This window comes from Phyllostomus hastatus, unplaced genomic scaffold, assembly GCF_019186645.2.
Source record: "Phyllostomus hastatus isolate PE091 unplaced genomic scaffold, TTU_PhHast_1.1 phas_contig_17, whole genome shotgun sequence".
NCBI lineage: Eukaryota > Metazoa > Chordata > Mammalia > Chiroptera > Phyllostomidae > Phyllostomus > Phyllostomus hastatus.
The window spans coordinates 5,061,308-5,075,131 of NW_025333664.1; the positions used below are offsets into that span (position 1 = coordinate 5,061,308).

At 49.0% G+C, this 13,824-nt stretch overlaps 1 protein-coding gene across 2 annotated transcripts in view; it reads right to left on the reverse strand.

The window, feature by feature from the left end:
- The window catches only part of DOK5 (docking protein 5), a 126,200-nt gene extending 112,676 nt beyond the window's left edge, over nucleotides 1–13,524 (reverse strand). For both annotated transcript variants that reach the window (XM_045833217.1, XM_045833216.1), the window contains exon 1: nucleotides 13,207–13,524. In XM_045833217.1, coding sequence (XP_045689173.1) covers nucleotides 13,207–13,272 — 66 coding nt within the window. In that variant the 5' untranslated portion in view covers nucleotides 13,273–13,524. The remainder of the gene's footprint in view (nucleotides 1–13,206) is intronic.
- Nucleotides 13,525–13,824: the final 300 nt, after the last annotated feature.

The following is a 13,824-nucleotide window of genomic DNA, read 5'->3' on the forward strand; positions in this document are numbered from 1 at the left end:
GACCACCTGAGCCCTGGTGGAGCTCACAAACGAGTAAGGGTAGAAGCATCAAAACTTGACTCTCAAAACATATCATTTAACCTGGCTGGCATAGCTCAGTGGATTGAGCGCGGGCTGCGAACCAAAGTGTCGCAGGTTCGATTCCCAGTCAGGGCACATGCCTGGGTTGCAGGCCATGGCCCCCAGCAACCGCACATGGATGTTTCTCTCTCTCTCTTTCTCCCTCCCTTCCATCTCTAAAAAATAAATAAATAAAATCTTAAGAATATATATCATTTTAAACAGCCATGAGTGTTATGAAGAAATACAGGGCAGCACTGTCCAACAGAATTCTCCCTGATGCTGGACATGGTCTATATTGCTGCTGCCCCACATGGCAGCTACTAACGAAGTGTGGCTACTGCGTGCTGGAAATACGGCCCGTGTAACTGAGGAATTGGATCGTCTGTATTCTATTTCAGTTTAATTCGTTTACATTCAACGGTCTGCATGTGGCATGGAGCTCCTCCCACCTCCACAGGCGGACGGTGCTGAGCAGCATCTCCGCGGCAGCGACACCCAGCTGGGGTCTGCTGGGTGAGAACGAAGGCGCAGGACGAGGAAGACTTTTCTCACCCATGAAAAGGCACGCGGAGAGCCAGTGACAAAGGCAAGGCTGGGCCGACAGAGGAACTAAAGGGAGTGTGTTTGGCTGGAGCACTGGTCAGCGGGGGGTACAGTGACCGGCGCACTGACTTGGCGGTCCATGGGTTCCAGCAGTGACTTGGGTGGTATGAGAGGTGGCAGGGTCTAGATCACAGAGCATCTTGAAGACATTGCAGAATATTTACGTGTGAGGGGAAGGCATGAGGGAGTTTGAAAGAAGAGGGAGGATAGAATTGGGTTTGAGTTTTTTTAGATGATCAATTTGCTCTAAACAGAGTAGATTTGGAAGTGGGGGACTGAGCCAAGAAACAGAGGCAGGAGAACACCCAAAAGGCCGGCCTCTCTCTCATACACACACACACACACACACACACACACACACACACACACACTTGTATGTGTACTTATGCATAATCGTCTCTACATAAATACACAAGAATCTGCTTGAATGGCTGCGCCTGGGAAGTGAGGCAAGCCAGAGGTAGGAGGGAAGTTTCCTCTTCATTGCATCCTTTTTTTTGTTTGTTTGATTTTTGGATTTTTAAATTTCTTCACCATGTGCATGCAATGCAAAGGAGGTGTTAAAAAGAACTGGTGTGTGTGTGTGTGTGTGTGTGTGTGTGTGTAGCCATGTTTTGTTGTAGGTAGAGTGGGCTTTTTTTTTTGTTGTTTGGTTTCTTTTTTTCCCTGGAAACTCAACTCTGCCTTTTGAAATCCAAAGTAATGAATCTAAAAAGCCATCTGCTCTTGTTTGAGGGCTGACACAAGTCACCGCATGAGAGCGGAATCCAAAGTCTTCTCTGCCATTTGCCACCCCAGAGGCCAATGGTGGGGCGCGGAGGAGACTGGCCTGGGACTAAAGAGACTGTTTTGTGCATTTGGCAAGCTTCTCACATCCACAGTCACACGTCGGGCGTGGCGGCGGCCAGGTGGTGAGGAGGGAGGTCAGACATTTCCAACTCCACTCCGCCGCCACGGAAGCTGAGGTGTGAGGGGTTCAGGGACACGCTCCAGTCACAGCAGATGGCCAGCAGCAGGCCCGGGGAGCAATCAGGCCCTTCTCATTCCAGCCGGGTTTCTCTCGCCCACATGTTTGGCCTGGCCCAAGGACTGCAGTGGGGATAATGCAGAGGACGACAAACAAAAACCGCACAATGGATTTCCACCCAACTCTTGGCATTTCCTGGGATTTCTGAATATGTACCCACGTGATATGCATGCTAGGGTTAGTGCCTGATTCATAATTGCATATGCAACATGTTATCTCGAGGTTTCATTCATTTACTTCAATGTTTATTGAGCACCTACTATGGGCCCAGGCACGATTCTAGCCACTGAAGAGAATTCAGCTGGGAAAAACAACAACAGAAACAGAAAAGGATATTACCCTCTCGATGATCAGTGGCCAGTAGAAAAAAAAAAGAGAATGAAAGAATTTAAAGAACCATTACAGTGGTGAGGAATGAGTTTAAATGAAACAAAAGGGTGACCGGACAGAGAACACCTGAGGGAAGAAGCCACCTGTGCCAGGGTGTTCCCAGTCTGGGGAGGCGACCGTCGGGCTGCGAACTGAGCTGAGAGCCAGCCACAGAAGCGCATTACGGATGAAGGGAAAAATCGAGTGCAGAGGATTTGAATGAAAAAGCGACTGTCCTGTAAGGACCAGAAAGGAGCTAGGGCGGCTGAAGCTTACAGAGTAAGGAAAAGAGAGACTCAAGACTCCGACCTGAGTAAGGCCTCGCGGTTCTTAATATCGAGGAGCACCCTAGGTGGGATATTCAGGAAGAGCATCTAGCCAGCAGTTAAAAGATTAATATTTCCCTCTCCCAGCTACACCGACTTGCAGTATTTTACAAGGCCAGCCAAGCTAATGAAAATATTGGTTGGGCTACATTAGTCCGTATGTATTTATTTGTGTCAAATACATGTATCTTTTTTTTACCTAATATATGTTAATCAAATTTTCAATATTATGATTTTATTTTTAGGAAAAAAATAACAGTCACAGTTAACATAGGATTTATTGTATCTTCTAGATCAAAGATTTCTATAAAGCACTTCCAAGCAAAGTATTCTTTTTAAGAAAGTAAATAACCTTTTAGGAGTTTCTGAGTCCTTAATAACTACGTTTTAAGTTGAGTAAATATCATTCTCAAAAAAGAATAAAGAGGCCCTGGCTGCCGTAGCTCAGTGGATTGAGCGCAGGCTGCGAACCAAAGTGTCGTAGGTTCGATTCCCAGTCAGGGCACATGCCTGGGTTGCAGGCCATGGCCCCCAGCAACCGCACATTGATGTTTCTCTCTCTCTCTCTCTCTTTCTCCTTCCCTTCCCTCTCTAAAAATAAATAAATAAAATCTTAAAAAAAAAAGAATAGAGAAGACTGCAGATGGAAAAGATTCTAATGATAAAATAGCCAAGAACTCAGTCTCACATGTGAGAAAATCCACGTACAAAGGGTCCATTTCTCGTTTATCACGTTAGCAAGACCTTAACCAGCTCTCCAAGCTCCCGTTTCCAGGACGAGAGGGTGCAGGGGTTCTCAGAGGTCCTGGTGGAGAACACCGTCTCCGCACGTGAGTGCACGGTGGGCGGTGGCCCCACTTCCGGGGATTTACTCATCAAGAGGCTCACCAGCCGGGTGAGATGGCAAGCGGTCAGCAAAGGGGAGCAGAAAAGAAGGGCCCAGAGGGTCCACAAAAGAGAGGCAGCTCAAATTCAAGTTCAGGTTCTACCGAGTACCAGCTGTGGGACTTGGACAAAAAAAAACTTAGTGACTCAGTTTTGGGATCCATAAAGTGGGCAGAAAAATAGTTCATGCACATATTTAATAATAAAAAAGGAAGGAAAGACGAGAGAATGAATAAATAAGCAGTTAATTACATGACATCAGGTCTATCCACACACTGAATCCCAGCTTATCTTTGGAAAGATGGCAGGTTGCTGAGTAAGAAAACCACGGGACAGAAGTGTGTAAATGTACATCACGCACACGCACACTCATACACAGGACACTTACACACAAAACTTCCGGTTCACAGACTAATTTCTGGAAGACATCATTCACAGTGGTTGCTTCTGGGGAGTGAAACTAGGTGATCCCCGTGGACAAAGATGAACTGAAATCTTACCATTCGACGTATAAACCGTGAACCTGCAAATTTTGTACCAAGTGCACATATTACCTATTCCCAAAGGCATCAAATAAAATTTAATTTTAAGGAGGTCAATCAAAACCTCCAGCATTATTTGCTGTATTCCCCGACACTGAATTTGCAGGTTACATACCAAGGAGAAACTCTAGAACATTCTACCACTCAGGAATAGAATCGACAACAAAATCAGTGGGACATAAGCACAGTCTTCTGTTTGTCTTCTCGCATGGGACTGTCCCCTTCCGTTACTCCGACCTGCAGTACAAGCATTCATTCACTCACCCAGCAAATACTGAGCACGCAGCTATGAGCTAAAAGCTGGGACCCAGCAGTGAACAAGCTAGCCACGGTCTTCGGGCTCACAGAACTTAGCATCCTGGTGGGAGAAAACAGAACCAAACCAAACACGAAAAGACCGGGAAGAAAAATATCTGGCACAAAAGTAAGAAAATTAATTTAAAAGGTCCCACATATGCTGTGATATTAGAATGGTGTCCCAGAGGGATGTAAGGAGAAGACCTGAGATGCGGCGGCCAGGACAGGTCGTTTTGAAGCTGGAAGTAAAAAGCTCAAATGTGGATACAAAAGGAAACCAGCAGCCGGGAGAAAGCCACAGAGAAGAGGGAGTCAGAGGGTGAAGACCTCCCCGGCGGCAAAGTCTCCAGAGAAACATGCTTTTCCGACCTCGCTTCACACCACACTTTGCATCTGAATTACAATGCTGCAGACCAGACCAGTTTCAGAACATCTAGATTTGGGACCACTGTCGGTGAATTATAACCCAGACTCAAGTGTGGTTCTTTTGCAAATGAGCCAAAATATCTGCATGCTGGCAGATAAAAAAACCTGGTGACCAGAAGAAAATGTTCACACGAAGAGTCAGTTCTGCTAGGGGAGTCACGAGATAGGATTTCTTAACGGTGTTCTAAATAAATTTCTTATATTGAGTTAATGTGTGGCATTAAGATAATTAAATGCATTTTAAGAATTTAATTGCTTTCCTAAACAGTGAAACTTATGTTAAGTAAAAGCTGTGAGTGGAAAGCAGTGTTTTAATTTATCTCAGTGAGTCCATTCATAAGACAGGCTAATTTCTCTTTCTATTAACCACTGAAGTATCCATTGTATATATGAAGGAAGGGAAGATGACATAAAGGTTTAGGCAAATTTGAGATAAGTTTGGGACTTGGGGGCTGGGAAGTAACATAAACACCTATCATGATATTGGATAGAGGTCCCTTAAGAGGATGGTATCCAATACATAGGATATTTTTTCTTAGGGCCCATATGTCTGAAAAAGATTAATATGCAGAATATATGTTTTTAAAAAACTCTCAAATTCCAACAGTTAAAAACAAGCAATCCAATAGAAAATGGGCAGAAAACATGAATAGGCATTTGACCAAAATGTAAATACGGGCGGCAGATAAGCCCATGAAAGATGCTCAAGGTCATTGTCCCTGAGGGCCGTGCAGATGACACCACAAGGAGGTACCAACACACACACATCAGGATGTCTAAAAGAAAAAAACAGTGACAACACCAAAAACTGGTGACGTCAGATTCTGGCGAGGATGCAGAGAAAGCGGACCACTCACACGCTGCAGGTGTGAATGCGATAAACGGTTTCCACTGTGGAAAACAGCGCAGTGCTTTCTTAAAAAAAAACAAACAAACAAGCAACTACCAATATAATCCACCAACTGCTCTCCTGGGCATTTACCCAGAGGTCTTACTGACCAAAGGGAAGGTCTTGTTGAGGCCACAGAGAGAAATCGCGGAGGAGACCACAGTTGGAACAGAACAGGATTCTAAAGCTCTGGCGGGCAGAGAGCACGGCGTGATCATTGAGGGACGGTGCACCTAATGAGCGCTGGCTCCCGAGCCTTTGCGGGGGCTGCGCTTACAGGGCGCTGGGCGAGTCCTGTCCCCTGGTTCACGGTCCAGGTCCCTCCTGGGGCGGGCTGGCACCAGCGGGCACAAGGGTAGTGGGGCCCCTACGGACGTCTCATTAGTACTTTAGGCCTCCGGCCGGGGGCGTGTTTCTTGCTATTATCATGAGCAAAGGTCACCGAAAGGACTGCCTTAAGGGCAACCGCTCAAGCACAGTCTGAAGGACTTCCCCTCAACCTGACTGCACCTTTCTGAGGCTGGGAGCATGCCTAGCCCTGTGGCTCTGCTGGCAGAGGACAGCACGCTGCTCTGCTGACTCCGAGGTCAGACCCCAGCCTCTATCGCCTTCTGGCAGGTGGCCCCCTACCGAGTCATGAACAGTCATATTCACATAGGCACCTGTACACAATGTTCATATCAGCTTTACTCAGAAGAGCCCCAAACTGGAAGCCACCCCAGGTGTCTTCCAACAGATGAATGGCTCCACAATGCATGGTATATACACACCGTGGAATACTACACAGCGATGAAAAAGGAATGGACTGCTGCAACCATGGCCGTTCCAGAGCAGGGGACAGAACCCCAAGCCCCAAAGGTTACATCCTGCATGGTTCTATTTACACAATATTCTTGAAATGACAGAATTGTGGGAATGAAAAGCAGCGTAGTGGTCACTGGGGATTTAGGGCTGTGGGAGGGAAGGCAGGAGGGGCAGCTCTAAGACGGCACGAGGACGGACACGGTGGCGAGGGGGTGTTCTGTGTCTGCCTGGAGCACGGCCGGCCTCCCAGCTGGGACAACGTGCTACGTAGGCGGGAAAGGTGTCCCCACTAGAGGACCCTGGGTAAAGGACATGCAGCATCTCTTTGTATTACTTCTTACAGCTGCATGGTTATCTAACATGGGTTTAAACCTAATTTTGAAAAACGAGACAGTGGTCCCTAGCCTTGTGGACAATGTAGAGCGTGGGCCATAAGAGGGCCTCGGCAGGGAAGCCCAGATCCCTGTAAGAAGCTGATAAAAACTATGAAGTGTCGCCCGAGGAAAATCACCTGCGTCCTCTCCCTGGAGTGCATTGAAAGGACTCCACTCAGGAACATAAAACTCACAGCTCACCATGATGTTCTCTGGGATCCAGGGCACGCACAGAGGCCGAGAACATTAGTAAAAGAAAAATCGGTCCCCAACCTGCTCTGCAAAATTCAGCGTCTGGATACTCATCCAAAATTTAGCCGTCGGCATGGTAGGGAGAAGCTATTTTAAATTCGACATTCGCCTGTGTCTGTGGTGCTTCTAAATTCACAATTTCATTTTGAAATTCTCAGAAACGGGGGCTGGCAGGGTGGGGGGAGGGGATCAGAAGCTCTTCCTGGCTTAGAATCTCCAGAGGTTTATTCCCACCCGCCTGGAATCAGCGTCCTCGAGTAAGAGGAAAATCAAATTTGCCTTTCCTCATTCCACAAACACAGAACAGGGGGAGGCCTGCAGACACATTTCATGTGACAATGTGACCTATCGCTAAGACTAGTTCACCCTAGCAAATATATTCATCTCGAGTTAACAAGCCCAAAACCAGACTGTTCATTCCTTGAGGATGTTGACCATTCCTGTCTTATTCAGGGCGATTTAGCACAAGTTTCACACTAGCAGGCACTCAGTACATATTTGATGAGTGATTAAAATGAAGGCAAATATATCCCAAATGAGAACTAAATTCTTTAAATACCAAAGATAATGATTCCCCAACAAAAAAAAATTGCCAAACTGCTTGAAGATAAACATTTCTAGTCATCTAATGAATACAACAACAAAAAAAACCACATCAGCCCTTGTGGGGAAAATCGTCACATCAGTAATTTGGTTTATGTCTATACACACAGTCCCTCAATGGGCCATTCTTTGCTTAAATCGGTTTTGGGGATGACAATTAAAGGCCGGCTTTATGCATAATTAATCACGCCATCCGCACGGACCCCTGAATGAAGATGGCTGAACTACCAGCTGGAAAGCATTTCTCACGAGGAAACCGGGGAAGCGGATCCAAATTGGGCCAAAATACCGCGTGGTCTTGGTTTAGGCCTCTCTGCTCGGTCTATAGGACCGTGAATTTCATGACTGGCGAAGTTACCCCCAAAGTCTCTTTCTCTTAAGGAAGAAAAACCACAGTTGACATATCTTACTGAACGGTTTTGTGTGTGTGCATGAGTGTGTACATATACTTACATACTGATAGTATACAATAACATTATTCTACTTCTATGATTTTCTGTGATGTGATGACTGTACCTTTCTCGTGGCATCCTAAAAAATGCAGACTCCTGATCACCTCTCAACCCCCAAACCCCTAAATGAAATCGTAAACCCTCTTTGGCAGGTGAAACAGGGAAGCAAAGGGTAAGAAAATGCATCTTCCTAATGTCTGGCCATTTACTGACTGATTCTTCAAATCTGTCCTCCACCACCCAGAAAGAACCGCCTCCCTCCCCGCCCCCCCACCCAGCCCTGGGCAAGTGAACAGAAATAACCTCCTAGTGGGATGAGCTCACGCAGAGCAAAGCCAATGGAGATGATTGTTTCCTGGTCTTGCTGCCTTCGCCGTGTGTCTACAGGGATCACGAGAGACCTTCCCACGGCAAATACCCTGCAACTAGCATCCATGCCAAGCCGTATCTGCGCTCGTCCTGTAATTATGTCGTGTATAGTAAGTTTGCTTTCCCAGCACGTTCTTGGAGGATGAGAAGGATGGGAGCTAGCGCAGGAGGAGCAGTGGAAACAGTCACCGCCCATGCGCCCTCCCCCTCTCGTGGCGCGTGGGCGGTGAAGAGAGCAGCGACCAACATGAACTGGGTTTCCACCGTATCCAATGCGGTGGTAAGCCCTTCCACAAATGTTACCTGTGAGGTGGGCATTCTGAGTCTCCCTACTTTTACCGAACACAGAGGCTTACACAAATGTTAAACAACTCATCGAAAGTCACATGACCGGTTGCCAAATTGAGACTTTAACACAGTCTCATATCAGAGAATACGCTTTGAAACTAGTCCGTGGAGAGGGCTTCGTGCATTCCTTCACCCTGCGCCCGCTCCGTGCTTGAGGGTTCAGCTCTAATCTAAATAAAAAATAGAGAATTCCCAGCCTTCTCGGAGCCTCACAGGCTATTTGGGGGATACAGGCAATCAACCGATAAAGCATACAGATATGCGGGGGGTGGTAAGTCTAGAGAGAGAAAAAAGAAAGGGATAGAAGGGGAAGGGGGGGAGTAAAAATAGAGTGTCTGGGGGGCGTCACTGAGAAGGTGGCACGCGAGGAGAGTCCGAAGGAGGTGAGGGAGGGAGCCAGGAGGAGGAGACAGTGGGAGGGGGTCACCATTCCAAGCCCAAGGAACAGCAGTAGCAAAGGACCCCAGTTAGCACAGGACCTCGGGGCCCCCTGGAAATCTCTTACTCGGAACTGCAGGGGAAGACACGCGAGGTGAGAGCAGCCGGGGAGACAGGTCGGGGGGTCGTTGCACTACGACAGAGGTGGGTGACGGCCCTTGGTCCAGGGCGCTAACAGGGAATGTGGGAGAGGGAGTCAGATTCTGCTTGTATTTCAGAGACAGAACCCACAAACTCTCCTGATGGACGGTCTGGGAGTGAGAGAATGGGAGGAGAGAGAAACGGCAGGGACCTTGGCTGGCTGGCTGGCTGGCTGGCTGGCTGGCTTGATTTTTATCAGGGCAACTACAAGGGTGGGACCTCTAGTGGCTGAGATGCAGACTCCGGTGGATGCTGGACAAACAATCAGGGTGAGAAAGCCTGAAGTGTCAGGAATTGCTTAGACACCCAGAGGGCAATGGGCCAGACCGGAGACCGGTCCTTGGTAGACCAGGGCATAGACACGTCACTCGCAGGCCAGCCGTCGAGGGGAGGGACTGCGCGCAGATGAAAAGCCTGAGTTTCAGCTCGGAGGTTTGGACTGTGGACTAGCCATAGCAATTAGTGCTTGGAACGTTCTCTCTGGCGCAAAGGGAGAGGCCAAGTGAGGACAGTTAACACGCGCCATCTAAGCCACGAGCCCGGTCGGGGTAACGGCGTGCAGACTGCCTGACTCTCCACCGTCTTGGGGTACATTTTTAGGTCCGTTGGTGGGTTAGCCAAGTAATTGTAGACAGCTGCTCCCCTTCCACCTCTCCGCCCCTCCCCCCACCCCCCAAATAGTAACACGGACATCGCTGAGCGAACCCTGTACCAAGACACAGCCTGAGGCTTCCATGAACCGGTGAGGAGTAAGCTGGAGAACGAAGATGTGGCGATACTGAGGCTTCTGAGTTACAGGAGTTGAATGTCATTAAGCTTTTATATGTTTGAAGAAAAAAAAACAATACGCACTTGATGGCTTAATCACGAAAACTGTTCAGGAGCTCACCTAACGGTGAGCACTCGTCCACCGCTCATCTGAATGGGGACGGTCTTGGAATGTTTCCTCTCTCGTTACAACAAAATCACTCAAATGTATACGATTTATAAAAGCTTCATCCAGCGAGAGTGTCTCCAGCTGCATAAACAGTAAACACTTCAAAATATAAAAATAAAGGAATCAATAATGCCTCTATCATTCTACTGGTTCCAACCCCTCCCTGATTACACTAAAGAAATGACACAGTCGGAATCAATGCTGTATGTTTTCACTGCATTTTCACAGGTATTATCTGGTTTAACGCTCCCAACACAACTTGTGTTCATTGTACAGATTTGAAAACTGAGGCCAAGGAAGGTCAAGGGTCATAGAGCTAACGAGTCATAGCAACGGAATGCATACTCTTCTCTTCGTCCAAATCCGAGGGAGCGTTTCTCAGCACGACAGCTGCTTGCCACAAAATGCTGTTTTCTTGTTTAATTATAAACCCTCCCAAACAGGGTTCCAAGGCACAGACACTTGTCTGGATTCCATTAATAAAACCATTATGTCATATTAGTTCCTGAAGAGGCTTGTGAATTGCAAAGCCACCCGTTTGCTCTGTAATTCAATGCCAAGTTCAGTGAGCACTTACCTGGCGCCAGACACCGTGCCCTGCCTCTCTCTGAGACGCACACCTGTGGCCCGCTGTCCCAGGCCACCTGCAGCCTGGAGGAATGCCATTCCCACGTCTCACTGTGGATAGAGGGTCCCTGCACCCACCCTGAAGCAGTTTTCCCTTCATTGGCAGTACCCACTCAGAACTCCAGTTTGTACTGTTTTCTGCCAACGATACAATCGGCCTCCTTGGTGTATGTACACAAACTGTATCGTGAGAACACTTTTAAAAAATTAACGGATGATGAAACCAACGTCAACAGAGAAGACCAGATTTCTTTGATTATATTTTTGACCTTTTTCTCTCCACGAGCAGTGACCGTCACCCAGCAGATATTCCGGAGTCGGTCTGAGTGTGAACACAGACACAATGAACAAATCCTGGGAAAGGGTGCTGCTCGCTGGCGTCCAGACCACAGTAAAATATAAAATGCATGCAAACTATCTCTCCTTTCCTTCTGCCTCAAAGATCTGTCCATAAACATGGGCACACACGGAGGACTACATTGTGTCAGCTGTAGTAGTATGGAAAAATAATCTCAATTACCATAAGCTAGAAAGTTATGGTAACTAGTCTTTCAAATACATCACCATGTGTCACAATTTGGCATAAACTCCAATCCTCATGAATAATTCACATTTTGTACATTAATAATGCATGTCCTCTAGCTATTGGAATGCTCCCTAACATAGAATGGATGCCTCTTCACAATTTCCTCAATTGACATGATGGAGTAAGTCTAAAATTAGAATGGTGTTGTGTTTTTTTTTTTCAATGCTGCCTTTACTATTGTAACACTCTGGCTTGCCCACAAGATTATCAAAAATAAAGGTCCTATTAATTCTTGTCCTCTGCATGACAGTCTTGCAGTTCAGCCCCCCAACCACAGTCGATCCTGGTGATAAGAACATTTGCAAAGCAAAACCTGAAATCAAGGGAACTCAGACAGGGCTGATAGGGATGGATTAGTTCTGCTACATTCTTCCTAATTATGTAATTATATAGTCACACTAACAGAGAACATAGTTGCTAAAATATGGTAACCAGCAGGAGAAAGAAAGAAAGAAGAAAAGAAAGGAAAAGAAAAGAAAAAAAAAAGAAAAGAAAAAGAAGGAGGGCACGGACCAACTCAAACCAGGCAGGAGTTTTTAATAATTACAGATGTTTCCCGTCACCAGGTGTTGCTCCTTAGCTGTTTACCTCGGTAAAAATTTCTGTTCAGTTTTCAGTACAATTACCTGGCACACAAAGAAAGTCTGAAGACCAGATGAGACAAAGGTGCCAGGACAGATCCGTAGAGAAAGACAGTACCATCCCCCCCTCCCGCTCCTGCCCCCCTCCCCCCCCGCGGTGGGGCTACTCCACATCACCACTGACGTTCATGGTCATTTCAGACATGACTAAAGTAACTTTCCTCCCCCACCTCCGGCCGCACGCATGCAGTAAACAAAGACAGCAACACCACTTGACACAACGCTAAGAGAAATGAGGTAGTTTGCCTTTTTTGTGTGTGTTTTTTAAGAAATCATTCCAGGACCCTCCCCCTCCCTCAAGAATCCCTTCCCCGTCCCTCAAGCCCGCAGAACAGCAGAGTGGGAGCTGTCTGAAATGCCATCGGTGACGACGAAAGGGGGAAAGGGGGGAGTTTTGACAGAAGCCACCCCTGTGCCATCACCTGTCCCCTCCCGATACCCTCCGATTCATTCATTCTTCCCTTTAGCACGTATTTAGGGAACCGCTCGCCCGTGCCAGGGACACTGTCCCTCCCTAAACAATCTCTCAGTGGGTTCCAGTGTGTATTCCAGCAGCAGAGATCCACCGCCCAGACTAAGCCCGGGGTGGGTGGGGGGGACTGAGATTGGAGCATCTACCCCCGGCTGGCCTCGCCAGGGGCTACCCACGCCGCCTCTCCCAGTACCTGGGGCAGAGGCGGGTCACTGCCCAGGACCTGGAGTCCGGAGAGACCTCTCAGGGGGCAGAAACCTCCCAGCGGGGGCAGAGGGTCCCTGACCTTGTTCACACCGAGGGCGTCTGCCCTCTTTCTCGGCCAGCTGACCCGTCCCCTGGAAAAGTTAAGTTGGCGGCGAGCGGGAAGACGGGCACCGGGGGCATCCGGCAGGGCTCCGCGCCCGCCGGGGTTCTCAGCCCCAACTCCCATGGCTACCGAGAAATATTTATTTCGAGTAGATGGGCTCCGGCGGCTCCTGGAGCCAAACACGCGGCCACCGCCAGAAAGCCAAGTCATCCGAGAGATAAAGATAGACCCGTGACATACCTAGACCTGGCCTTCCAGGGGCAGCCCCGGGAGGTGTGGATTCCGGCGGCGGCGAGAGCCACCTCGCCGTTGCCATTCACCAGCGCGCGGCCCGAGATCTTCCTCCTCCTCCTCCCTCCGGAGATGCTGGCTCAGGAGGAAGACAATTGAACCGCCGAACGGAGAGAAAGAGGATTCGTACTCACCCCCAGGCGTCTGCTCCGGATCCTCACGTACCCTTGCTTCACTATGTCATTAAAATTGGAAGCCATCCCGGGCAGCCGGTGACCCCCTCGCCCGAGCGCACGCACCCTAAGGGGCTTTGGGGAGGGTGGAGGGCAGGGTCAGGAGAAGGCGTGGGGGCGGGGAGAAAGTTGAAGAGGTGTAGCTGCTTCCGCTGCGGCTCTGCGAGGCTTTAGAAGGCGCACATCACTTCGCCTGTCCCCCCAACCCTGGAAGTGGGCGGCGTGCAGCCACTTTGGGGGAGCGCAGAGAGAGCGCAGCGCCCAGGCGAGGCAGCAGCGCCGGCGTCAGCTGACTCATCAGCCAGCCTGCCAGGAGGAGGAGCGGCGGCTGCCCAGGGATCCGGCCCTGCCTCCTCCCAGGCCCAGGAGGAGGAGGAGGAGGAAGGAGGGAGGGGGGTCGAAGAGGAGGAGCCCTGCAGGTCCTCGCACTGGGAGTGGCCACCCACCGGCCGACCCACTCGAACGTGCTCTCCCAGGGTCCCCCACCCACCTGGCCCGGCCCACTTCCCCAAGTGGTTGGACCTCCAGCGTGCGTCCCCGGCGCCCCTGCACCTCCCAGACAGCCCGCCCGTGGAAGGC